At 32.9% G+C, this 27,924-nt stretch overlaps 1 protein-coding gene across 1 annotated transcript; it reads right to left on the reverse strand.

Annotated features, from left to right (window-relative positions):
- Nucleotides 1-1,747: 1,747 nt before the first annotated feature.
- On the reverse strand, nt 1,748-27,299 carry LOC114336127 (uncharacterized). The gene is made up of 2 exons (XM_028286452.2): nt 26,923-27,299; nt 1,748-6,354 (listed from the first exon to the last, which is right to left on the reverse strand). The coding sequence occupies exons 1-2, from the start codon at nt 26,978-26,980 to the stop codon at nt 5,987-5,989; spliced, it is 426 nt and encodes a 141-aa protein (XP_028142253.2). The 5' UTR covers nt 26,981-27,299; the 3' UTR covers nt 1,748-5,986.
- Between the last annotated feature and the right edge of the window lie 625 nt (nt 27,300-27,924).

The following is a 27,924-nucleotide window of genomic DNA, read 5'->3' on the forward strand; positions in this document are numbered from 1 at the left end:
TAAAATCTTGTTGCATATCATCAAAAACATTAAAAACCTATCTACATTACCAAATACCTCAGGAACAAGCGGGATTTGTAAAGGGTAAAGGTACAAGGGAACAAATCCTGAACCTGAGACAACTTATTGAAAAGTCTAGAGAATTTCAAGTACCTATGATTATATGCTTCGTTAACTACCAAAAGGCATTTGATTGTGTAAGCTGGATAAATCTGTGGTCAATTTTAATAGAAATGGGCGCACCAATGCACCTGGTGACACTTATTAAAAATCTGTACCAGTCTAATATAGCGACAGTACGACTAGATCAGAAGTTCTCAAACCAATTCAAGATCGAGAGAGGTGTTAGACAAGGATGCGTGTTGTCACCTGACTTATTTAACATTTATGGTGAACATGTCATGAGGATGGTTTTAGAAGGATGGGCCGGTGGAGTAACAGTAGCCGGTAGGAAAATCTCCAATTTGAGATTTGCTGATGACACTACACTTATAGCAGCAAATGAGCAAGAAATTTTTGATCTTCTGCGAAGAGTTGAGCACGAAAGCAATAAAGTTGGTCTGAAAATCAATAAAGCTAAGACAAAAATAATGGTGGTTGACAGATTCGACACTATTCAACTGACTAACATGTTACAGGAATACCAGATAGTAAACACCTTTGTCTATCTCGGGTCTAGTATAACTAACGATGGCAACTGTGAAGCAGAAGATCGGAGACGTATTGGTATGGCAAAAAATGCGACGAGTCGCCTAACTAAAGTTTGGAAAGACAGATCTATCTCTCAAAATATCAAGATGAGACTGGTGAATGCCCTTGTATTCTCAATATTTCTATACGGAGCAGAGACTTGGACTCTTCGCGCATGCGAGCGCCAAAAAATTGATGCCTTTGAGATGTGGTGCTGGAGAAGAATGCTGCGCATACCATGGACAGCTCATAGGACAAACGTTTCCATTCTAAACCAACTCAATATTAAAAAAAGGCTGTCCACAATATGTCTGCAACGAATTCTGCAATTCTTTGGTCACGTGGTTCGCAGAGGTGACGACAGTTTGGAGAGATTAATCGTTTCTGGAAACGTTCCAGGGAGAAGATCAAGAGGACGATCACCAACTAGATGGTCCGACCAAATAAAGAATTCAGCTGGAAACTCATTCTGCGAAGCTCTTAGAGCAGCTGAAGATAGAGACCAATGGAGAAACATTGTTAGGAATATTGGAAGAAATCACGATCCTCAGTAATGGGGAAACGACAAGAGAGAGAGAGATAACAACTACTTTACTATAACTAACTTTATATAACATCTTTATTTATTCAGTATCATCTCTCGATCTTTATTTTATCCGTAACAAACTGGAAAACTTCCGAAGTGATCTGAGGAAAAGAACAGGTATCACGTATCACTAATGTCGTCGAACGCATAGCCAAGCTGAAATGGAAAGACAAACGCAGGAGAGGACGACCACCAACACGCTGGTTGGACGACATTAAACGAATGTCCAAGAAATGGCAACAAGACGCACAGAACCGTGGAGAGTGGCGAAAAATGGGAGAGACCTATGTCCAGCAGTGGACGGAAGAGATTGCATAATGATGATATCAAGGAAATCAGGAGCAGATGCTGAGAACATCATATTTATATGCTTATCAGTTTATTGTCGTCAGCGAACTTTTGTTTCATAACGACATAACAAGTACTAGATCTAACATGCAGATGGCGTCCCAAGAAATAAAAAACAAAAAATAATAATAAATTAGCTTTTTATTTATGCTTACTTAGCTAACAATTTTTACCTTTGGTATGACATTTTGTCCTTTAACATTAAAATATCAACATACAGAGTGCAAAATATACAAAATACAAGGTCCTTACAATGTAATTCTTTAAAATATAATATGGTCATTCATTTGAACAACTCTTCTAGAAACAGAAAGATCACAAAGTATATAGGGCAAATATGAGGCGTTCTAGGTTCATGATTTACCAGGTAAACTTTTGTTCTGACGTTTTTGAACTTCGTGAATACTGAAGAACGAGATCAGATTACTACAATTCCATTAAAGCAGGGCAAAGAGGATGATGCTTTTATGAAAAGCAAAATTAATACATTCTGTTGAGCTGGCTCCCACCTTGCAGAAATTAAAAAACAAATAGCGCTAAATTAAGACCTATTAATGAGTTTTCATATCCCGCAAATTAAAAATTTTTAGCTCGTTACACTGGGAGAAATTTAATATTTTTTTTGTGTGTGTGGAGTCAACGTTGACTCAGCCCACTACTTAAAAATAGAGACATTGAATCGATCTTTGCGGCAGAATTACGAGCTATTTATGAGCTTTCGAAGTGATATAGTTTTGATTATTGAGTCCATCCCCTTAACCCCCAAACAACTATTTAATTGATTCAACATCGTATCGCGGATATAATTTGTATAGCGTATAAATTCCAAGAATACTCTTAAAATACGCGCATTTCGATTATTGAGCTACAACCCCTTCGCAAAAAAGCCTCCCCATCTTCCCGGCTTAAGAGAGAATTGTACTTAAAATGAATAAAATTAATTATTTGCGACTACATATCGTTTACTAATTTATGAGTTAGCAAAATACGCGATTTCGATTATTGAATTGCAATTTCTTTTGTATATTTTATATTGTATACACATATAATATGTTATGTATAAACGATATGTAGTCGCAAAATAAATAATTTTATTCATTTTAAGTACAATTCTCTCTTAAGCCGGGAAGATGGAGAGGTTTTCTTGCGAAGGGGTTGTAGCTCAATATTCGAAATGCGCCTATGTTAAGATATTCTTAGAATTTATAAGCTATACAAATTATATCCGCGATACGATATAATTTAATTTTTCTTGACATTTTTCTCTCGAGCTAAATGGGGGTTAAGGGGATGAGCTCAAAAATCGAAATTATATCAATTCAAAATCTCATAAATAGCTCGTAATTCTGCCGCAAAGATCGATTCAATATCTCTTTTTTTAAGTAGTAAGGGAGCTGAGTCAACCTTGACTCAGCCCCGCCACAAAAAATATTAAATTCCTGCCCAGTGTAATGAGCTTAAAATTTTTAATCTACGGGATATGAAAGCTCGTAATATAGCGCTATTTGTTTTTTAATTTCTGCAAGGTGGGGGGGAGGGGCAGCTCAACAGGAGTAATAAATTATATACACAAGATGCAAAGCACTTGTATCGTTGTGAGAAACTTCTATAGTTTAATTGTAGGTTTCGAGGCATTTGTTGGATACGGTCAGTCAGTACATAATATTTAATGTATTAAAATTAATGTATGGCACATTTTCGATAGTTTAGTTTGTATTGTGGCCTTTAAAACTAGCTAAATTTTAGAGTAAAATACTATTTTATATTATCTAAATAGTAATGTCAACAACATCAGATATGCTGACGATACAGCTGTAGTAGCCAACAATTTGGAGATCTCCAGAGACTCTTCGATAAAGTATCTATTGTTAGTTCACGATTTACATATTAATATCGGGAAAACCAAAAAGCTGAAACTTGGAACAGGACAAATACTGATCCAGCCTATAGTAATCTTAGCACAGTTCCAAAAAAATTTGAGTAGTACTACAGGGCTTAAAAACCAAGGACTATAACAATAAATTGAAGAATTACTGGACAATCTACATAATTTTGTTGAAATCTCAAAAAAATCCAGTCAAACGAAGGTGATAAATAACGTCTGGGAAACATCGCACAAGAAAAAGGTGAAATTAACTAATCACTCCATAAAAGTGGCCAAAGACATTAAAGAAAACATTAATCCTATGAAAACACCTGGGTTTTACTTGCCAGTGAAATGTTAAAACAACTCCCTAGAAAAGCCATAGTAAAACTGACATATCGACATGAAATCGGAAAATAAAAAGGACGAACTATTAATAATACTCATTGTGGGTATAAGGAGTTGTATAATTTTAGTGACTATTTCAATTAAAGAAAGAAAAATAAGTACTGGAAGGCAATATCAGAGCACATGAGACAATTATTAAAATGGGAAAATGTTGCGATGTTCTAGCGAAATAGAGCTTATAAAAGTTGTATTTCGTTTTGTTACATCAATTTTTACAATAGATAAGAGTTTTTGATATTTTCCGTAACCTATTCTAAAGTATTGATAAAATTTGTCTTGATGATCGATGAAATGAGGAAATAAAGTAGCCAATTCACTTTCCGTGTCTCGCCTTTTACTCATTTTTCTTGCACGCAGTTACTACGCTTCCTTTTTGGAAACTCCAATTTCTGTTGTTTCTCTTCCTTACACAACAAACTAACAATAATAATTTTTGGATACATCTTCCCTCAACGGTGTAATCAGAATGATCCTTAAGGAAGGGGGAGTAAAACTACTGGATGGTCTCTGGGGTGCTTCCTGACATAGTGTCAGGAAGCACCCCAGACGGTCTTCCAGTGTCAGGAAGCACTCCTAGAGCAAAATATTGGTATGAACATTAACGGAGAGTTAATCAACAATATACGATACGCTGATGATACGTTAATAGTAACAGATAACCTAGCAAATTTACAGTATTTGATGGAAAACATAAACACTCATACCAATAAATATGGTCTAAAACTGAACATCAAAAAGACTAAATTCATGATTGTAACGAAGAAACTATACACCAATGTGAATTTAACAATAAATAATCAGCCAGTTGAAAGAGTTACGTCCTACAAATATTTAGGGGTTTGCTTCACTGATACTAATGACCAGACAAGAGAAATCAAGAGGCGAATAGAGATAGCGAGACAATCGTTTGTCAAAATGAAAAAGTTCCTATGCAGCCGGGACATAAATATAAACTTAAGAACAAGAATGTTGAGGTGCTATGTTTTCTCCGTTCTGCTGTACGGCATGGAAGCTTGGACGCTGAAAAAGATAAACATCAAAAATATTGAGGCATTCGAGATGTGGTGTTACAGGAGAATGTGGAAAATACCATGGACAGAAAGAGTAACAAATCAAGATGTTCTGCTGAAGATGGGGCATAAAAACCATACAAACGAAAAAACTGGAATATCTAGGCCACATAATGAGAGGAGAAAAGTACTCTCTGCTAAGACTCATCATCCAAGGAAAAATCTCGGGAAAGAGAAATGTGGGACGAAGGAGGATTTCCTGGTTGCGAAATTTAAGAGAGTGGTATGGGTGCAGTTCAATACAGTTGTTCAGAGCTGCAGCGAACAAAGTTAAGATTGCTGTGATGGTAGCCAACTTCCGATAGGAGACGGTACTGCAAGAAGAAGAAGGTCTCTGGGGGTATGGAATCGTAATGGTGTTAAGCATATAGAGCTCAAAGTACGTCCAAAATGGGGGAGGGGGTTCTAACTCCCAAAACGCCGCTAGTTACGCCTATGTCTTCCCTGAAATATGTAAATCCTCTGACCGAGCTAACGTAATTTTGCCAGAAAATGCGTGTTACAGCATTTAATTTCGGGCTATAACGGTACGTTCCGTTATTGTTCGGTTTTGTCAAGTGCGCAGGTACCTAAGAGCAAAAACAAACGAACCACTTTGCAGCGCTACTCTGTGGATCCACAAAGTGACTACTTTGTGGATCCACACTACTAAAGAAGCTACTTTGTGGTTCGTCTGTTTTTACGCTTAAAGCGACATTCAGAAAAAGTCTTAATATTTCACCAAAATGACCACAAATAAATTCAATGATTTTAACTGAACTGTTATGAAAATATTATAGGCAATTTGATTCATTTAAATCACGATCTAAACAAAACACGACAAAATAATATCACGACTAGGATATTTTTGTTTTTATTAGGGCAATGAAATAATCTAGCGCTTAATTTACTTCTATCCATATCTGGTATAATAGGAACCTAGAAACAGCTTATAACATGAAAATGTGTGTTGTACTGTGCATCATAACAAAAAATATAACATTTGAACTTTCATGAATGTTAAAAGCTCTGCAGGGGAACTTAACTGAGTGGTTCATCGTCATCATCTTGTCCTATCATAAACTCATCATACGTTTCGTTCCTTCTATGTAACCTACTTCGCAACCACGAAACAAGATGATACTTTCTCGTCAAATATACACCACACATAACAAATACTATTAAAAATAGTGGAATTAAAATGCCAGCCACTATAGCTCCGCTACCTTGATTATCTACTAGATTGGAGTAGTTTGATGATTTGGGATCATCGCTAGTCTCAAGTATACAAGTATTATCTTTTCTTTTGTACTGAGGTATGCATTCACATTTGTTCGTTTTTACACACCATTCGTTTGGACCGCACCCATCGTCCTCTGTTAGGTCAGAATAGTTACACTTTTGTTCTCCTGAAAAAAAAAAACAGCAATAGTAAATTAATAAATCAATATACTTGGATACAAAATATACTTTAGTATACAGTGATGAGCGAGTTAATAACCAGCAAAATAGAACAGAAGTTGTGAGATAAAAAGAAATCAAACTAATCCAGTTGGGAAATTTAGCGACATTAACCTATAAATTTACATTATATTGATTGTTTCCCACCTTTATCCGTATCGCACAAATTTGGAAACTACCACTGTCACAGTGACAGTTTTAGTTGACATACTCCTCTGATACGTGTAAAGGTGGGAAACAATCAATATAATGTAAATTTATTGGTTAATATCGCTAAATTTCCCAACTCTATTAGTTTCATTTCTTTTTATCTCACAACTTAATACACGTTTTCCATATTTTGTGCTATTTTGCCGGTTATTAGCGCGCTCATCTCTGTATAGATGTAGCAGAATATTCGCCCCGTGCGTTTCCCCCCTATTAACAGTCACGTGACACGCTGTCAGATTTTGTAAGGACGTTTTAACATTGAGTCTTATGGGATTATTTTGTTAAACTTGAATATTTTATTTTGTAGTGATAATAACCGAATTAGTCCAGTCGGGTTAGACGAGTCTCCTTGCATTAGGAGCTGTCCCAAATTTTATTTTTCTAATCTTTAGGGGGGTGGGGTCAATATTAGTATAAATTTAAAATCTCGACTGAATTCCGCCACTGCGTTAGCAACAATCTTGATTTTAAACGAGAACCGTTTTTGCTCAATAGCTCCGCCATTTTCAACTTTTCGACAAAAAGTATACCTAACAACCAAAATAGGGAACTTGCATAAATTTTTAAATTCGAAAAAAATGTTATAAATCACAACAGAACATAATTTAAAGCATGTATCAAAGATAAAAAAAAGTTTTGTTTGTCTTTCGTTTGGCCCCTAAAGACGATTAAAAATTCAAATTGAAACAGGTGGTCCAAAACGCATAGTGACGTCATATAGTTGTGCATGCACATTCTGCACCAAGAAAGTAAACAAAATTGTATATAATTTTAAATTAGACATTATAAACGTCAGTAGAAAATACAGTTATGTAACGTCACAAGCGTTTTTGATCGTTTGAACTATTTTACATTGGCTAAGGGTTCTTCTAAACCAAGGCCAGAAAACAGAAAAAATATATAGATTTTAAATTATCTTCTGAGTTATTATGAGGTTTTATCGCGTGAAAGTTTGGTAATATTATTTTTAAAGGAAACTGAATAATATTACGTAATAAAAAAATGTGTAAGTTCCCTCATAGGTTTGGCATTCGTTTTGACACTGACACTAAGTTTTATAAATATATTTGATAATTTCTATTTCTGATATATTTGAGTATTTTTAAGATATATTTTTTAAAATGACCGAAGAGGGTTTTTGTAAAGGGCAGTCTGATAACTTACCTATAGTTGATATGTGTATGGTGGCTACATATTTTCAAAAAAGTGAAAATTTTTCCGTCGGAGAAGTTCGGGGAGTTAAAGCAGATAAGTAAGTACATATACATTATGTATACGCTGTGAGCTCGTACGTAGAGGGGATATTTACAAATTCGCGAGCGCCAGTAGTGGCAAGTCTGTAAACGTTTACCGGAAATTTGACATAAATGTCAAAGTCATTAATTTAAAATTAAAATTAAAAACATTAATTATAAAAAATATTAGTTGGTTAAAGCTGTGGTATATATTTTTACCTTAAATATACTTACGTTTTAAATGCTGAATTTAAGTTTATTTAATGTCCCGTAATATGTAATTATAAATTAATCTGCGCCATCTACACGATAATTGAGAAAGTATCCGAAGTAAGAAATTCATATTTTATCAATAGAACGTCAAAATGATTAGCAAAATCTTAAAAAAATCGATTACAATTTAATTAATTTTTTGCGTTGTAAATATTAAGCGATAACAATTAAATAATAAATTTAAAAATTACCAGTGAAAGTTGAATTAGTAATCCGCCAGGAGCGACACCAGCGAAGCTCAGAGCGTATATTATACTCCCATTATATCTACTAATTTTATACCGTGATTTTATTCTGATTATTATTCTCATAAGTATTTAACGATAAAACTTAGTAGGTACACACTTCCTATTAAGTATAGTGGCAATATTATAAAACACAGAAATAATATGAAAAATATACTTGTTTTATTTAACACTATTAAGCAGACAACAGACTACTTACGATAAAATGATCTTGACATACATGAAGACCTTGTGTATTATCTGAAATATATTTTTTCGACATGCAAATAACCACTTTAAACGGCGTTTTTTATCCCCTGGTAATCTAATAAATATTTTATTGGGGTTTTGAATGCTTGTACTTGTACAGAATGGCACTAAACAATACTTATAAAGTTTTTCTTTATTTTCCATATTAATCTTTCTCTTTTTTCCTTCAAAAACTGTAAACTCCAATCCCAACAAACTGGTATATTTTTTATATTATTACAATGACATACGATAAAAAAATGTCATTACAATATAAATATTTTCCCATATTTCGCGACGATGCTGTGGCCAAATACCCAAGTAGGTGGAGGCCAATAAACTAAAGAAGAAGAAGGAGAATATACTTACATATAACCCTCCCACATCACTGATATGGATATAACCATATAAAAAACTAATGTAAAACTATGTGACGTCACGGGCCGTCTGAACTACTTTAAAATAAAGAAGACTTTAAATTTGTATTTCTAAGTTATTATGAGTTTTTGAAGCGGGAAATTTTGGAAATCTCATTTTTATACAAAACTGAACATTATTATGTAATAAAAAAAAATGTGCAAGTTCCCCATTGTTGAAAACATGATTTTCTCTCATTTCTATTCTTACAAATTTTTCGTGCCGTCGATATTTTCCGAGTTATGGCGGAAAATAGTGACAGTTAGAGCATAATTATTGAATTATCTCGTTTATTATTAGTTTTACATCCTTGCCGAACTCCAGATTTCAATTTGAAGTTTTTCAAAACCACATTATTATCTCTGACATTATTGGTCCTATTTATACACTGATGGGCACGCTAATAACCGGTAAAATATCGCAAAAGATGGAAAACATAATACATTGTGAAATAAAAAGAGATGAAACTAGTAGAGGTGGAAATTATCGATATAAACGTATAGATTAACAATACATTACATAGTTTCCCATTTTTAAACGCCTGTGACAAAAGTATTTTATAAAATTGTCCTGTCACAGTGACATTTGTCATACTCCTCCGATACGTCTAAAGGTGGGAAACTTGTAATGTAATGGTAATTTATACGTTTATATCGATTATTTCCACCTCTACTACACACACCGGCAAAATTAGCCGAACACGTTAAAAATGGGACATGTTTGATGTCTCGTATTTCATAAACCAGTGGTCCGATTTGAGTGATTCTTTTAGTATGTTATAGCCTTATTATTTAAGAATATCGGTGTAATAATATTGTTGCTAGACAGGTAAATGTCATTTTATACCGGGTGTAACAAGCATACTGTGTTTTTTTCTTAAAGTTCGGAACACCCTGTGGAATATTCCAGCATATATAAAATATTAAAATTATAACTCGATTGTAGAATTATGCTTTCTTAACATTTTCTTTTTTGATTCATTTGCTTATGTTGGAAAATAAAAAAGTTATGTGCTTTAACAACTAACCATGTTTTTTATCAATAAATCCTCATAGTAGGGGAGAAAAGTATGCTAAATTTGCAATTATTCGAGCGTTCTTGGGACCTGGAGTGGATTGTGAAGAGTGGGTGCTACAACCAAAAAATGTTAAGTTAAGTTTTCCATAAAGTGTGGGATTCTCAATCTTTCAATTTAATTTTCCATTTCCACCAATCGTTTTTTTCCGATTATAGCGCGATTTATCCATAATAGGAAAAATGTTGTGAATAAAAGTTGCTTATTTTTACGTCAAGGATCCAAATCTGCAATAAAAATTGGGGGCTCCTATTTAATATTTTAATGTAACCCCCACCCCGCCTCCGCGGGGGTTATGTTTGGTGCCATTCGGTAGATTTTTGAAAAATATTGAATATGTGTATTTTGCAGTTTTACGATCTGATGTTCATTTCGACAAATATCGCAGGGTTCGTATTTATAATTTTTAATTTACCCCCCACCCCTCTCCGTGGGGTGTCATGAGCCCCCACGGAGGTGGGGTGGGGGATTTAATTTAAAATCTTAAATAGGAGCCCCCAATTTTTATTGCAGATTTGGATTCTTTACTTAAAAATAAGCAACTTTTATTCGACATATTTTTTCGAATTATGGATAGATAGCGCTATAATCGGAGAAAAATTATTGTTTCAAATGGAAAATTAAATTAAAAAATGAAAAGTCCCCCACTTTATGGAAAACTTCACTTAACCTTTTTCTGATTTTAGCACATACTCTTCACAATCCAATAGGTCCCCATAACGCTCGAGTAACTGCAAATTTAGTATACTTTCCTCCCCTACTATGAGGATTTATTGATGAAAAACATGGATAGTTGTTAACGCATATAACTTTTTTATTATCTCACATAAGTAAATGAATCGAAAAGGAAAATGTTAAGCAAGCCTAAGTCTACAATCGAGTATTAATTCTAATATTTTACATATGCTAGAATATTTCACAGGGTGTTCCAAACTTTAAGAAAAAAACACAGTATGATTGGTACACCCGGTATAAAATGGTATTTACCTGTCTAGCAACAATATTATTACAACGATATTCTTAAATATTAAGGCTATAACATACTAAAAGAATCACTCAAATCAGACCACTGGTTTATGAAATACGAGACATCAAACATGTCCAATTTTTAACGTGTTCGGCTAATTTTGCCGGTGTGTGTAGTTTCTTCTCTTTTTACATCACAATGTATTATGTTTTCCATCTTTTGCGTTATTTTGTCGGTTATTAGCGTGCTCATCACTGTACACAGTTCTTGTAATAAATAGATTAGATGTTCTGGCGTAACATAACATGATAAGATGTTGTCATAACAACTTTAAAGTGTACATAAAATTATAGAACAAATGGGTTTGTTATATCAGAATAATTCTTATAATAATTAGTCAATAATGATTGTTGAGTGTGTACCGATATAATATTTGTGAATATCCTTATGAGAGAATAGAATCAATTCATCACTTTTAACGATAAACTTTCACATAGGTCGATTAGTCGCGTATATACAGTGAGCACGTAAAGGTTGGAATAAATTCATTTTCTCGAGAATGGATGACTTTGGAAAAAAATCCCGAAACAGGTCAATTTTTATTTTTAAATTACGACTTTTTGGCATATATATCATACTAGTGACGTCACCCATCTGGGCGTGATGACGTCATCGATAATTTTTTTAAATGAGAATAGGGGTCGTGTGATAGCTCATTTGAAAGGTAATTAAATTCTCTATTCAGTAATATAAACATTAATATAATTATTTATACAGGGTGTCCAAAAAAAATTTTTTGGATTAAATTTAGTGACATCAAAAGAAGAATGTATGTAATTTATTTAGTTCAAAATACATTTTACTGCCCTCATAAAACTGAAAAAAATGTTTATTTGAAAAATAATCATTGCTTTTCGCTTAAATTAAATGTTCAAACTGTCATGAGGCTGGTGGGTGGCGGCTTTAATATTGAATTTAAGCAAAAAACAATATTTATTTGCCAAATAAACATTTTTTCCTGTTTCTGAGGCAGTAAAATGTATTTTGAATTAAATAAATTACACACATTCTTCTTTTTTTGTCAATAAATTTAATTCAAAAAAAAATTTTTTGGGCACCCGGTATAAATAATTATGTTAATGTTTATATTACTGAATTTTTCATTTGATGAAAGTGATGCATGATGCATTGATTCATGATGCAGGGTACTCATACGAACAACATTTTTATTATTTTGAGTAATATTGTCAACAACAATGGTATCTTGCGTGAAGCAAAAAGACGAACTATGAACTTCTTTATTTGCAACTTTTACTGGTTTATTTTTTTTATAGTCCACGACATTCTACTTTTTGAGAAGAAATTGTTCTAAATTTTATTATGTAAAAAAGTTATCACAAGTAATATTGTGGCCTTTCAAATCTACTACTCAAGTCACACACCATACGCTTTCCCTGATTTCGTTCTGACTCGGTACCTGCTTTACTGTATAGATCTGTAATTTTAGGGCATAAGAAGTTTTACTGTTCATAAGTACATGGAGCACAAATTTGTGTGCCATATTTTTCCCAAACAGTTTATCAGAACGTCTCCTCTGAATGCTGTCTAGTAGTTTTGTTATCAAAACGTATTACTTGCGAACTTTTTGTAAATACCTCCAGGGACGTTGTTGATCGAAATATACTACGACCCGTTTCTTCATTTCACAAACTTTCAGTTGATTCACCATGGGACTTAAAAACTCGAGCTAAAAACAAAAGACCGATGTATGCTTGGAAACTAATTTTATCTAAGTCTTTCCAGTTGGTTCAAAAAACACGCTGTTCTTCCGTGTTGATCATATTTACAATTTGGTTTGCAACATCGTCCAGCTATACTACAATTTTTTTACAAGTTCTAGCTTGCAGAAACCTGTTTTTATTTATAGATGTACCAGACTGACAAACACTGTTTTTGTGAAAATATAAAATACTGCCAACTAAACATACATACGTAGGTAATTTTGAACGGTTTAAATACGTGGGTCATATTGACCCGACCGTACCCTAGGTAACAACTTAATTTTTATCAAAAAAATCAGGGCGTTGATTGTTTATCTCATATGCAATTGAAAGACCTCATATTAGGTAATAAAGTCACGAAACATCAAATCATTATGCCGCGTAATAATTTGTAAAATAAGAATTATTTTTTTTTAGTCAAATAGACCCGAACAGGACAGCAGGGTTAATGTTTTATTCAATTACTCTTAAGTAAATACTTAAATACGAGGTAGTAAAAGCAAATACTTCTTTTTATTCAATAGACCCAATGTCTCATATTATTTACACGATTTTTCAACGTACTCCGTAAGACAGCCACGTCTCGTCCGTCTGAAGATAAATCAGCCTTAATCTGTTTGCATCAATTAAGTGGCGAAAACCCTCGAAACTCCAGAAGATGACGTGCCTTACCAGTGACCTTGGGCACCAAGTGCTCCGGGGGTCGGTGCTGATGGCGTATTCGTGTTTAGCGACCCCAAAAACCTTCGAGTAACAAAATCTGATCCTTAATATACTGATTTTGACATTTGCATTTTATACACTGTAAATGAAATTAAACATTTCCACGCATTTTTCTATTGTAGACTTTTTCCTGACGTCACCCCGAATCTTCTTCTTCTTTAGGTGCCGTGTCTGTATTCAGACGTTGGCCGTCATCATGTTTACAATTTCCTGAAATCTCTCTCTATCGGCTGCTGCGCGAAATAATTCTTCTACTGTGCAGCCACACCATTTCTAATATTACGCAGCCATGAAAGTTTTTTTCGACCAATCCATCTCTTTCCCTCCAATTTTCCTTGTATTATAAGGCGAAGCATGGTATTTAGGTCCTCTAATTATATGGCCAAAGTATTCTGTTTTTCTCCTCTTTATGATGCTTATGAGCAGACGTTCTGAATTCAGCATTTGAAGAACATCTTCATTGGAAGTGTGCGAAAACCACGATATCTTTAGGATTCGTCGATAACACCACAATTCGAATGCTTCTATTTTGTTTAGAATTGTGGTTTTTAACGTCCATGTCTCACAACCATACAATAGGATAGACCACCCATAACATTTCAGCACCTTCTTTCGAATATTCATCGACAGGTTTGTGTTACATAAAACTGGTTTCCAGGTCATAAAAGCCTTCCGTGATATTTCGATAAATCGAAATAAAACAAAATTCATGGCGACTAACACAAACACAAGAGCTGGAAATGTTGACGCAGATCTAATCATCAATGATCAAAACTTCGAAGCGTTCAAAGAATTCATATATCTAGGGACATCGGTTAACCCCAATAATAACACATCAGAGGAAATAAAAAGACGAATAATAATTGCTAACAGGTGTTATCATAGTATATCAAAGTACTTAGCTAACAAACGTCTGTCTCAAAAAACTCGTATAAGGCTGTATAGAACATTGATAGTCCCCGTTCTCACATATGGATCAGAGGCATGGACGCTAACTCAAACAGATGAATCCGCTCTGTCGATTTTTGAAAGAAAGGTGCTACGTAAGATATTCGGAGCGGTCTGTGAGGACGGAATATGGAGGCGTAGATATAACTTTGAACTGCAGAATATCTACAAGCTTACGTTTGGTGGAAAAGATATTATCACTATAATTAAGCGAAACCCCCTCAGTGGGCAGGACATGTAGCCCGGGCCCCTGAATCGAACATGATAAAAAAGATTCTAACAGCGCAACCCGTGGAATGAGAAGACGGGGTAGACCAAAGGTGAGGTGGATGGACGGGGTAACACAGGATGCCGAGAAGATCGGAGTCGGCAACTGGAAAATGCAAGCAAGGGACAGAACAGAATGGCGTAGAAAGCTTGAGAAGGTCGAGGCCCTCTAAGGGCTGTAGCACCAAGATGATGATGATGATATTTCGATCCTAGTTATTATCTCTTCATCAGAGTCACAATTTACATTTAACCAGCTGTAAAGGTACTTGAAATGATTTACCCGTTCTAACTCCTCTCCATCAAGAGAAAGCTGACCTTGATCTATATTAATCTTTCCAACTGCCATCCACTTTGTTTTTGAAATGTTGATTTTAAGCCCTCTCCGATAACTTGCTTCACTGACTAGATTTAGTAGTGTCTGAAGATCTTTCTGTAAATTTTCAGCAAGCATGGCTGTATCGTCAGCGTATCTAATATTGTTGATTACTTCTCCGCCTAGCCTTACTCCCTCTTGTCTGTCATCCAAAGCCTCCCTAAAGATTTCTTCAGAGTACAGATTAAAAAGGGTGGGTGATAAATCACAACCTTGTCGTACTCCACGTTTTATCGGCAGTTTTTCAGTACGACTGTCTACAATTTGGATAGAGGCTACGTGATTCTAATATAAGTATTTCAGCAGTCTTATATCGTAGTGGTCAAGTTCTGCTGCCTGCAGGTAATCGAAAAGTGTATCATGTTGTACTCAGTCGAATGCCTTCTCGAAGTCGATTAAACAAACATAAACTTTCTTTCGCAATTCACAATTTTTTTGTAATAAAACGCGCATACAAAATAGTGATTTTCTAGTTCCTAGACCATTTCTAAATCCAAATTGATTATTACCCATTCTAGTTTCGCACAGAAGGAATACTCGGTTTTGTATAATATTTAAAAGTATCTTAAGTGTGAGACTCATCAAACTGATTAGTCTAAAATCGCTGCATTTGGTGGGCCTGCTTTTCTTTGGTAATGTTATAAACAGTGACTCCAACCAATCATCTGGTATTTTTCCTTCGTTGTAAATTTTGTTAAAGAAAGTCAAGTAGGTAATGTTTTCCTCATCTAAAAGTTTAAGTAGGTCAACAGGGATTTGATCTGGTCCAGGGCCTAGATTCCGTGCACTGTAGATATCTACATGTCGCTTTCTATCGATATTTGAATATCAAAATATATGAATTTTTAGCTTTAATTGAATTATTTTCTAGTTTTGTTCTAGTTTATCAATTAGAGTATAACCTAGCAAAACTAGAAAATAATTCAATTAAAGCTAAAAATTCAAATATTTTGATATTCAAATATCGATAGAAAGCGACATGTAGATATCTACAGTGCACGGAATCTAGGCCCAGGTGCTTTATTGTTTTTGGCTTGTTGTACTGCTTTTATGACTTCTGACTTCAGCATACTGGGACCTCTGTCTAATTGGGTGTCACAGGTAGTATTTGGAGCATTTTCTCGAGAAGCATCGTCAAAAAGGCCACTGATGTGTCTCTTCCATTCTTTGCACTATTGTTCGTGATTACAAATTTTTCCGTCTGCGGTTTTAAGTACGTGAGCATTTTTCTGTTTTCTAATTCCGGAGGTATATTTAAGTTTCTTGTGGAGGTTGAAACTGTCATGCTTTTTTTGGAGGTCTTCTATTTCTTTACATGAATTCTCGAGCCAGGATTCTTTGGCCTGTTTAATTTTTCTTTATGAGTTTGTTGATTTCACGGTATTTGATCATATTTCTATTTTTGTATTTTCGTCGAACTTCCATCAGGTCTAGAATTTCTTGGTTCATCCAGTCATTTTTTTGCCAACATTGTAGGTGTTTTTAAAGATTCCCTTACGTCCTCTAAAATCGAGTTTGAATATCGTACCAACATTCGTTAATAGTTCTGTTTTCGTTTGGTATATTTGATATTCTGTGCATTTTACTATTTATCTGCTGTGATATGTGTTCGCGCGTTTGGGTGTTTTTAAGGGGTCGAGATATATCTTACTAGGCTTAGTTGGCTTTGTTAGTTTCTTTAATTTAATTTGTATTTTGGAGCAGAGTAAATTATAATTTGAGTTTGTGTCGGTAAAGTATGATTTGAGTTTATCCCGAATACAATGCCAAAAGTTGTAAGTCGATAGGTGCTGTATTTAAAAATCGATTTATTTTTTCCTAGTATTCTGGTCTAATATTACTATTGTGTTTTCACTACACGCGCATTTAGATCTACATAGAAAGATTTTTTTGTTTTTCTAACTTCCGTCTAAAATATTCAGTAGGTTATCGTTTAACTATTCTTACACGGATATTATTATGTTATTGGTAATAAAAACAACATAAAGTTTTGATCTTTGTACTGATACAACCATACAGTAGATAAAATTAATTATATTTTTTATATATTACTTTGTTTCAACAAAGCAAATATTGATTTGTTGTCACCACAATAGTGGTGATATCATTGGCGTAACCAGGATGATCCTAAGGGGGGGGGTTACAACTACCTGAAGGGGGGGTTACAACTACTGGAAGGTCTCTAAGGGCTATGGTGTTAAGCGTATAGAGCTCAAAGTACATCCCAATGGGGGGGGGGTTATAACCCCCAAAACCCCCCCTGGTTACGCCTATGGGTGATATCACACTTCCATCTTTCTAAATAAACCAAATCTACGGGGATCAACAATTTCTTTCGGGGATCAATAAAATGAATGTAATGTTTTTAATGTTTTGATTAATTAATATAATTAATAGTTTCTTTCCACTAATAATTTTTAGAGAATATAAATCAATTTGAAATCAAAATAAAATTACCACTATAAAAATACCCGCCAAAAGTTATCACTTCTTTGAAGTGGTGTGGAAATGATAACAATAATATAGATTAACTCGTTGAGTCATAATCGTCACAGATCTTTGCATAATTATATGAAACTTTTCGTAAAAATCATCTAATAGATTGAAATCCCTAAACATTTACAAAAATACCATTTTACATGAAATTTGATTAATGCTGACAACAGAAATATCTTAAAAAAGTAAAAGTACATATTCATATAGAATGACTAAAGTCAAAACGACATTCAATTTTTCTATTTTAATAAACGGGAGATTTTTAAAAGTATTTAAATTAATAGTTGACCACAATACCTAATTCCGTAACTGAATTATCTATCAAACCCAATATCACCAAAGATATGAAAAAGGATTTGATAAAACCACAGTGGTGATAGTGTGACTCAGACTATACAAATATTTACTATTTAGGTTATTTTAATAATTAGAATACTTATTGACGTTGTTTCTATAATCTACATTGTGAACTTTGGGTTGGAAACCTTAAATTTTCTCTGTTAGGTACCTGTTACAACTTGTAACATATTATCGATAATTAAAATTCTTTGCTTACACAATCGCAATAGATAATTTATCGCATTTTTGACTATTTCTTAAATTAACTCACATGTTTCGGCCATCTGTCCTAAACTTCTTTGACTTGGAAATTTTTACACTATGCAAACAAGGTCATAACCCCTATTCTGAGATTAGGAGTGAATTTTTATTTTACTGGGCGCATGCGCACACCAACAGTATGGTATTAGTCGTTATACGGGCTCTGATTGGGTGTTGAAATGATCTGTCAATAATTGTTCAATATGGAGGTTATCGGTAAACAAAAATGTTGTATATTATATTAGTTTTTATTGTTGTGAGGACAGAAATAAAATTAAATTTATAATTGTAGTGACTTTTTAAATAGTTTTGAAAAGCCACAGGTACGTAATTCTAAATGTTTCAGTTGTATTGCAATAAAAAATTATCTTCATACCTATTTGAAAATGTAAAAAAATATGTAATGCATTTTTGCCTATTAGTAGGCAATGCTTTAATTTACATAATCTGATTACGAACAAACTTTCTACAAATCTTCATCTAATATATCGTTTTCTTACTCTATATTTTGTTGTATTTTAATTCGACAAAAATCAAACTAATAATTTGATTAAATTCATATAAATAAACAAAATGTCAAAAAGTTTATGGTGTAAACGTTCAGTTTGTGTATATTCCCACATGACGTATACGCGAAGGTGGCGCAGTGGGAATTCGCTTTGACTTTCGATCGGCGGGATAGACGGGAAGCGGGTTCGAGTTCCAATGCAAGTTATTATTTTTTTAGTTTTTTTATACATTTTATGATTGTAAGTATATTATTATATAATTTTTTTCAGAAAATACGTATTTAATTAAAATTTTTGGCAACAATTATTGTTCAGAAATCATTTGTGGCATTTTTCAATGTGTATGTGTGTGTTTTATTCTTTAATTTTTTTAATTTTTGGTATTGTTTTAATAAAAATTTTTGGAAAGTAGTACACAAACTGTTTAAAGTATATTGATTTCGTTTAAATCATATACTTAACAGAAGTATAACTTCTTACGTGCGTACAGAGTACACACATTCTTTTTCTTTTTTCTCACACATTTTCAGTCTTTCAGTCAGATTAGAATATTATTGGATTTCATGTTCCCCGACAATCTAAAAGCCGACCGAACTAAAGGTTTTATTTACTCTAAAACTTAAATTACACACTCACAAAAGTTAATTCATTCTTCCCCCTCGTTGTACGAGACAAAGAGGCCGAATTCTCATGTTTCTCAGTTAGTTACTAGCCAGTCTAGTCCAGAGAAATAAGGTTTTTGTCAGGACACTTAAGCAGCCAGGTTGCAAATGAGTTTTTTGGGTACTATATACTTGATACATTATAAATACAAAAATGCCCGTCACAGTTCGGACGAGAATTTTAGTTATTAACAAATAAGTTTGAATGAATAGGTTTTTCCTTTGTATTATGTATGAATGAGATATTTCCTGTAAGTAATTATATTATTTTGTAACCTATGTATGTTCGAAAAAAACAAATTATATAAAAAAAGATTTAAAAAAAATATTTAAAAAAATAATCAAAAAAAATATATAAAAAAATAAAAAATAAATAAAAAAAATATTTAAAAAAAATCACTAAGAGGTTCTAAATCTCCGAGAGGTTGAATCAGATTTAGTTCCTATCGTAGTGAAAAAAAAAAAAGAAAAAAAACTAGCATAGTTGTATTTATTAACATAGTAAGTAGACATTGTGATTTGTAAGATTTATTTTTTATTATTCTTTATTTTTAAGTGTATACTGGACAATTTTGTATGAACGAATAATAATTTTATATGTAATTACGTGGCTAAAGGTTCTAAACCAAGGTCAGAATCAAAACAAAAAAAAACAAATAAGTGTCAAAAATGGCAGTTTTTTTGTTTAAATCGCTACAGGTAAAAATAGGATAATTAAATATCTTATTTAGAGTATTCATATTTTAGTAGATGAGCAAATTTTCGAATTTTCGTGTGAACATTATTTGTTGCTTTGCTAATTGCAAAATAAACCTTAAATTTCGAAAATAAAAAATTTGCTATAACTTTTGCGAAAATCAACGTAACACTTTGATATTGCACGAAAAGTTGAGACTCCCCTGTAACATAAAGAGTGATGTCAGAATTGCAAAATAAACCTTAAATTTCGAAAATAAAAAATTTGCTATAACTTTTGCGAAAATCAACTTAACACTTTGATATTGCACGAAAAGTTGAGACTCCCCTGTAACATAAAGAGTGATGTCAGGAATAACTCCCCAGTATATACAAGAGCACATTTGCAACAGCTATTATAACAACTATGTACTATGTCCTTATATTCAAAGGGGAATCAAATAAAATTGATTAGCTGATCTTTGGTAAACTATGGTTAAAGAAGACTTGTGTTTTTGATAAAAATAATAGTAATAAAAAAATACCATTGTGAAATAACTTAAATTGACTTAGAAGTAAAAAATGTATATTAATTAATAGGAAATAACTTCAAATTTTACTTAGAAATTACATTAAAAAAATAATTGACCATGTAAATGGGCTACTCCAACAATTACTGCATTCACATAAATATGGAAAGACAGACTCAAAACAAATTGGTCAGTACATCTAAACTATGGTTAAAGAGAAGCGTACTACCAGAAAAATGGTATAAATAAAAAATTACAAAATAAGCACCCTAGACGGACTGGCTAAAAAGGACTTGTGAATGGATACACTTTTATCAGAAAATATTAGTACAACTTTGTTAATAAATCAGCACATTGTCTATAGTAAAGGAATGAGTGTACTCATTATGTATCATCATCAATGGTGCTACAGCCCTATCAAAGAGTCTCGACCTTCCCAAGTCTATTACATCAGTCAGTCCTATCCATTGCAAACTGTTGCCAGTTTGCTGCACCTATTTTTCTTCCATCCTCATCTACACCATCCTTCCATCTGAGTTTTGGCCTACCCCTATTTCTACTTCCCATAGTTGTGAAATAAGGATTCTTCTAGGAGGGTTGTTCTGCTGTGATCTTGCTAAATGTCCTGCCCATCTTAGTCTTCCTATTTTTATAAGAGATACTATGTCTTTACCACCAAATATATGTTTATATCTGTGATATATCGCGTAGTTGTACCTCCTCCTCCAAATACTATTTTCACAGAAGCCACCGAATATTCCCTTCAGGATTCTTCGTTCAAATATAAGCAGAAGGTTTTCATCTGCCTTGGAAAGAACTCATGTATATTATTATTCAAAAATATGTTTATGTTGAATTGTAAGGTCTCAGAAATTACAATCACTAGAGAAATGATGAAGGGTATAAGAATATGACCTTTTTGCAGATCAAACAATAACATAATATAATCTTTGCAGTCATAAACAAAATTAAAACAATTATTCGAATTAAATATTTTCAACAAATTTTTATATAATACAGTGGAACCTCAATAACTCGGATTAATCGGGACCGCGACCGATCCGGGTTATCGAAAATCCGAGATAGCCGGAGAATATGGTAAAAATTAATAAAATACGGTATACTTACAGATAAACTCCGTTAGAATTGAAATAACATGAAATATATTTATAAATATGCACAGTACCTACTCATTAAAATTACTAAAAAAAACACCAAACCCAAACGTAAGCAAATGGAAGCGAACAATACAAGACACACAATACTAAAGACCATTGTTTATAAAAGAATTTTTTAAATAGTCTTTCCTAAACAATGCTGACAGTTTGAAATAAAAAGGAATAGATACTACAGACAGGTGGCTGTTGTTTCTGCGGCGTGTGCTATGAGTCATTTTTAATATCGTATAGTTTAAATTACACACATAAGTACACATTATCTCTCAAATATTATATTACATACATTTTTATTGTTGAAAGGTCTGTCTGATAATTAACTATTTTGATTGGAAATAAGCCACAATTAAATTGAAAAATACAAAATATTGAAAATCAAAATGTTTATCTGATGAAAATCGGTCCGGGTTAGCCGGACTTCCGGGTTATCGGGGCCGACTTATCGGGGTTCCACTGTAATTAAATGAGCCAATAGTTTTACTAATAAACAATACATACAGTCGGAAAAATGAAAGAATACCCATGAACGATCACATCAATAATTTATTTCGTATTTGCTGTCTTTTTCTATAAATAACAAACGTTTGTTATAGAAAAAGACAGCAAATACAAAATAAGTGATTGATGTGATCGTTCATGGGTATTCTTTCATTTTTCCGACTGTACATAAGTAACGAACAAAAATTAAATAAAACACTCAAAATGTTACTGTACCACCGAATCAGACACTTTTTATCTTTCGTAATATATTTTACCAGTTTACTTTCATATCTAATGAAGCAAGGAAACATAATTTCGAGAGTGTGGTCCATATTACGATCTGGGGGTTATTAAAGATGAGAAAGGTTAGGAAGAATGGGAACCAAATGCCAGATTAGCAAAGGGAAGTAAAAAGATGGAAAGCTTAAGACCACTGATGAAATATAAATATGTATCAAGAAAAACAAAGCTAAGAATATATAAAACAATAATAAGGCCCACAGTGACGAATGATAGCAAAGTATAGACAATAAAATCTATAAACTTTCTGTAATATACTCGTTTGGTTGCCGAAATTATTCACTGAACCATGAATTGCCATCTTCTGAATGTCGAATACTTTCAGAGGGATAAGCAGGAGCGTTGTCTAAAATGAATAAATATTTCACCTCTTTCGGCAATATTTCCAGTCTCTCACTGTGATAAACCATGCCTTATTAGAGCTATAATATAAAACGGGTAGATGATGCATTATATCTTTGATAACTCTTAGAGTTATCAGAGATGTAGACTAGGTTTACGATATTTGCCAACCATTATAGCAGCAGTCAATCCAAGCGATCCATTGATGTTAGCAGAAAGCAGTGCCAATATCCTGTCCTTGCTGATTCTTCTTGCAGAATTCATTTTTTCATTTCATTTAATTTTTTTTGTATTCAATTTTTTTTACATTTGATCAGATTTTTTGTCCGTTATATCCGAAGTCCGTTAAATAGAGGTCCGTTCTATTGAGGTTTTACTGTATTTTTTTTATTTATTTATTTATTTACGGGTAAGCCCAATTCAGAAAATATTATTACAAAAAGAAAATATTACAAAGACAAAAGCAAAACCATAAACAGTGTCAACACAAAGAACATTATGATATAAAAAACAAACAAAGTTTAAGCTTAAAAAATTGCTGATAGAAATTATATCACTAACATTGTAGGTTCAACAAATGATTTTTAAATCTATCCAAGGAATTGCAGAATATATTTAAGTCATTTAGAGAATTCGCAAGGTTAAGTGTTCATGGTAAAAAATTGTTGTAAGTATAGTTGTATCTATGAAAGCTTATGTGAAAAGTTTGAGTTTGTCTTGTGGACCAAGTAGGTACAAAAAGACCAATTTTTGACAGAAGATCGGGACAGCTACTATTACCATTAATAATGTTGAATAAGATTGTCAGATCTTTTCTTTTTCTACGGGTTTCTAATGAAGTAATATTCAATAATAATTCAATATCTGCTACGATATATATGTTGTTTAAAAGCTACGTATCTGAGAAAGGTATGCTGAACTCTATCAAGTTTATTTTTATGAACTAGATAATATGGAGACCACACAGAAGAACAAAAATCAAGATGAGATCTAACAAGTGAGCAATATAAAATTGTCATTGAATTTATATCTGTGAAATCACAAGATGTTCTTTTAATGAAACCAAGCATTTTCATAGACTTTTGGGAAACGGTACTAATGTGGTGTTTAAAGCTGAGTGAAGAGTCTAATATTATGCCTAGGTCTCTGATTTGTGTGCATGATTGCAATGCTTGATTGTTAATAGTATAGTCATGTGTTAGTAAATGGTGATTCCTACAGAAACGCATAATATAACACTTACCAACATTTAATTCCATGCCATTAAGAGAGCACCACTGGGATAATTTATTAATATCTGATTGTAGTCCAAGAATATCAACATGAGATCTTATTATTGTAAAGCACTTAAGGTCATCAGCGAAAAGGAGAGCTTTTGTATGGGAAAAACAAGGTGGTAATATCATTAATGAATAGATTAAATAGTAGTGGTCCCAGGTGTGAACCTTGAGGAACACCTGAAGTTACAGGAAAAATGTTAGAATAACAGTGATTTACTCTAACCATTTGAGTTCTGTTTTCTAAATAACTACATAACCAGCTAAATACCAGACCATCAATACCATAAGAACGTAATTTATGTAATAGAAGGTCATGGTTTATCTTATCAAAGGCTTTAGAGAAGTCAGTGTACACTGAATCAACCTGCAAGCCTTCCTCCAGGGCTTCAGATAGGTAGTCAGTATAACTGAGTATACTTAGCTCAACAGATTTACCGGAAGAAAACCCAAACTGTGAGTTAGTAATAACACTAGAGCAGTCGTAAGTAAGAAATTCAGTTATAATGCTTTCAAATACTTTAGGGATAGTGCTTAGAATAGATATGGGGCGATAGTTCTTAATATCAGATTTAACACCTGATTTATAAATAGGAGTTACATAAGATTGTTTCCAGAAGTCGGGGAATTCACCAGAATCGAGAGAGGCATTGAAAATATGATAAAGTGGTCTAGATAGTATAAAGCTGTATTCTTTTAGAATAATAGGAGGAATCCCATCGGGTCCAGGTGTCCCTTATTCAGTTGTGACAATCTCTCATATATTTTTGATATTTGAATGTGGTAGGAAGATACACTAATGTTGAAGTGGATTTGGTTATGGTAATAATTTAGTCTTTGGTTAGTATACACAGATGAAAAATGATTGGCAAATAAATTGGATATATCATTTCCATGAGAGGCAATAGAATCGTTTAGTTTCATTGTGTCAGGTATTATGTTGTTTTCTCTTTTGCTATTAACGAATTTCCAAAATGACTTAACGTTAAGTTTAATGGAGTTTTCAGTTTCATTAATATACTTAGTATAGCAATCCCTTGTTAAAAGTTTACATTGGGCTCTAAGTCGACTAAATTCTACATAGCTTTCTGGTGATCTGGTAGCTTTAAACATTTTATGAGCAATTTCTTTGTTATGTATTAATTCTTTAAGATTAGGTGTAAACCAGCAAGGAAATTTTTTAGAACTTACTTTTTTTAGTGAAACATACAGGTTAATAATATAGTACAGAGAGTCATAGAATATTTTGAAATTAACATGTGGAATAAAATTTTTTGAGCTGGCCGCAGCGTCATAGAAATAGAATTTCTCTTCCAAGTGTGATGTTTTAATGTATCATATAAATGGTACAATTTGATATAAATTTACTATGGGCTATATGGTGGCCAATATAATTTTTAAATTTAATCTGATCAAGGTAAGTATTCACTATTCTACCGACATGAAGAGCTGAGTCATGGTGCATTAACACGAATTTGTTATCCAATCAATATAGCTGGCAAATAGCAAAACATGATCTTCTAAAATGATTTTAACCCATTAGCGCCCACTGTACTCATTAAAGTAAAGCTGCTATTTTGACATACTAGGGCTATATACAATAAAATAGTAGCAATTCTTAGCAATAATTCTGACTATTTTATTGTATATAGCACTAGTATGTCAAAATAGCAGCTGTACTTCAATGAGTACAGTGGGCGCTAATGGGTTAATGTACATATCAGCTGTCATTCACTGAAGCACCTCCAGAAATTCGGTATCTCCTTTCCAAGAAATACCATTCCATAGCACTATGCCACCACCAGCAAAATTAACACTCTATGAGGTTACATCTAGCATACCGTTCACCATGGAAGCAAGATTTACAAAACTTCGTCTACAGAAGAGTTGGCGAACTGTATGTCAGTTGTAACCTCATGCAGAGTTTTGGTGGTAGCAGCATAGTGCTACGGAGCGGTCTTGCTTTGAAAGGACATACCGAACATGTGAAGGTGATTAGGAGAATGCCAACTGATATGTACATTGAAAACATTTTAGAAGATCATGTTTTGCCGTTTGAAATCCATATTCGATATGAAGTATTGGTGCTAATGCATGTGTTCATGTCACTAGTATAGTGAATATTTACCTTGATGAGATACAATTTTTAAAATTATACTGGCCAGTATATAGCCCAGATAAGATTTAAATCTGATTATAGCATTATGTGATACTTTAAAACATCGAATTCAGAAAAGAAATCTTATTCCTATGATACTGGGAGGCTAAGGACAGCAGCACAAAAAATTTCATTCCACATGCATATGCAATATTGTTGTCCATGAGTATATAATTTGAGAAATCAGAAAATTACTTTCCGGGTAATATTGTTTAATAAGGTGATTATATTGTTTAATATGGTGACATTATCATATTAAGGGTACAAAATTCACAATATCTTACATAGGAGATCTCAGGTACTTGTCATAATTCAAAATCTTTATCTTAGTAATTTAATAAACAAACAGTTAACAAAGGCACAAAATATAAAAATAATAACTTGTGTAACAGATAACTGAACTCCAGAAATATTTTTTTAAGTAAGTTAATATGGTGTAGTGAGATTCTAATATCAGGTGTTTCTATTTATATAATTTAATACTTCTTCAAAATATTAAATTAATGATTTTGATAAGATAAGCTAAACAAAGATAAGTATGTGTTATTAAAAATATTCCCTTCTTACCATAAACAGCTGTAGTAAACAAGAAAACAAAGAAAGGAACTGCCTTTGAAATCTTCATTTTCTTTGGTGTTCACATGAATGCATGACTTCTTAATTCATAGGTTATTTACATTACGGTCTTTTCCATTCTAACAATAATTTTATAGTGATAAGATAACACTATTTAAAAATATATGACTATTTGAAAAATTATACAAACAAATGGACATAAACAAAACCGTTAACTCGTACGCTTCTTGATTGATTCACTAGTAGACGTTGATGAAACAAATTAAATAATCAGAAAGTACCCGGTGCACTTATTCAATTTATTTTGATGAATCAATTTGAACAAGTCATTTTCATTCATAGATTTATAATACTCTAGATTGCGCCCTGCGATCTTATAATGGGTGACGGTTGCGACAGAGATAAATGAGCCTATTTGGTCGGTAGTCTCTTTTTAATTTAAGGGGAATATCGACGACGTGACTATCCCACTTTATCGAGTAATATGTGTTGACAGTTGGAGCGGGTGGTGATGAGAAATGGTCTTTGGTCTTCGGACGTGGATAATCGTGGTTCGAATCCCATACCAACTTTACCTTTTTTATTTTTATTTAATCAATATTGCGTTTATTAGATATTTTTACATCTGAAAAATGGACCTAAGTAAATCTAGCAGATAATAAATGTACCTATGTAAGTTAATATTGGAATACATAATTTGTGAACTGCATAGTAAAATAAAAGTCATTCGTTATTAATATAAATTCGTCCTTATTCGAATGATGTGAATAATATTTGTTTTGCTTCTACTTTTTAAAAAATTGTAACAATAGTTTCATAAATAAAAATAATGTCTAATTACTTATAATTGAATCGGTCATTTCAAAAACAGCAAAGTCCACAATTTTGAGAAACTAACTTTTTGAGAGGAATAGACTCCTTTAAGATAAACGTTGTGTACAAAAACGACACCAGTCCAGTAAAAACATTAGGAACAAAACTACAATATAACTC

This window comes from Diabrotica virgifera, chromosome 6, assembly GCF_917563875.1.
Source record: "Diabrotica virgifera virgifera chromosome 6, PGI_DIABVI_V3a".
NCBI lineage: Eukaryota > Metazoa > Arthropoda > Insecta > Coleoptera > Chrysomelidae > Diabrotica > Diabrotica virgifera.

Coding starts and splice junctions, on each gene's coding strand:
- LOC114336127 (XM_028286452.2), bottom strand. CDS start 26,980: ATGAAGATTTCAAAGGCAGTTCCTTTCTTTGTTTTCTTGTTTACTACA. Junction 6,355..26,922: donor GTTTACTACAGCTGTTTATG/GTAAGAAGGGAA, acceptor TTTTTTTTTCAG/GAGAACAAAAGTGTAACTAT.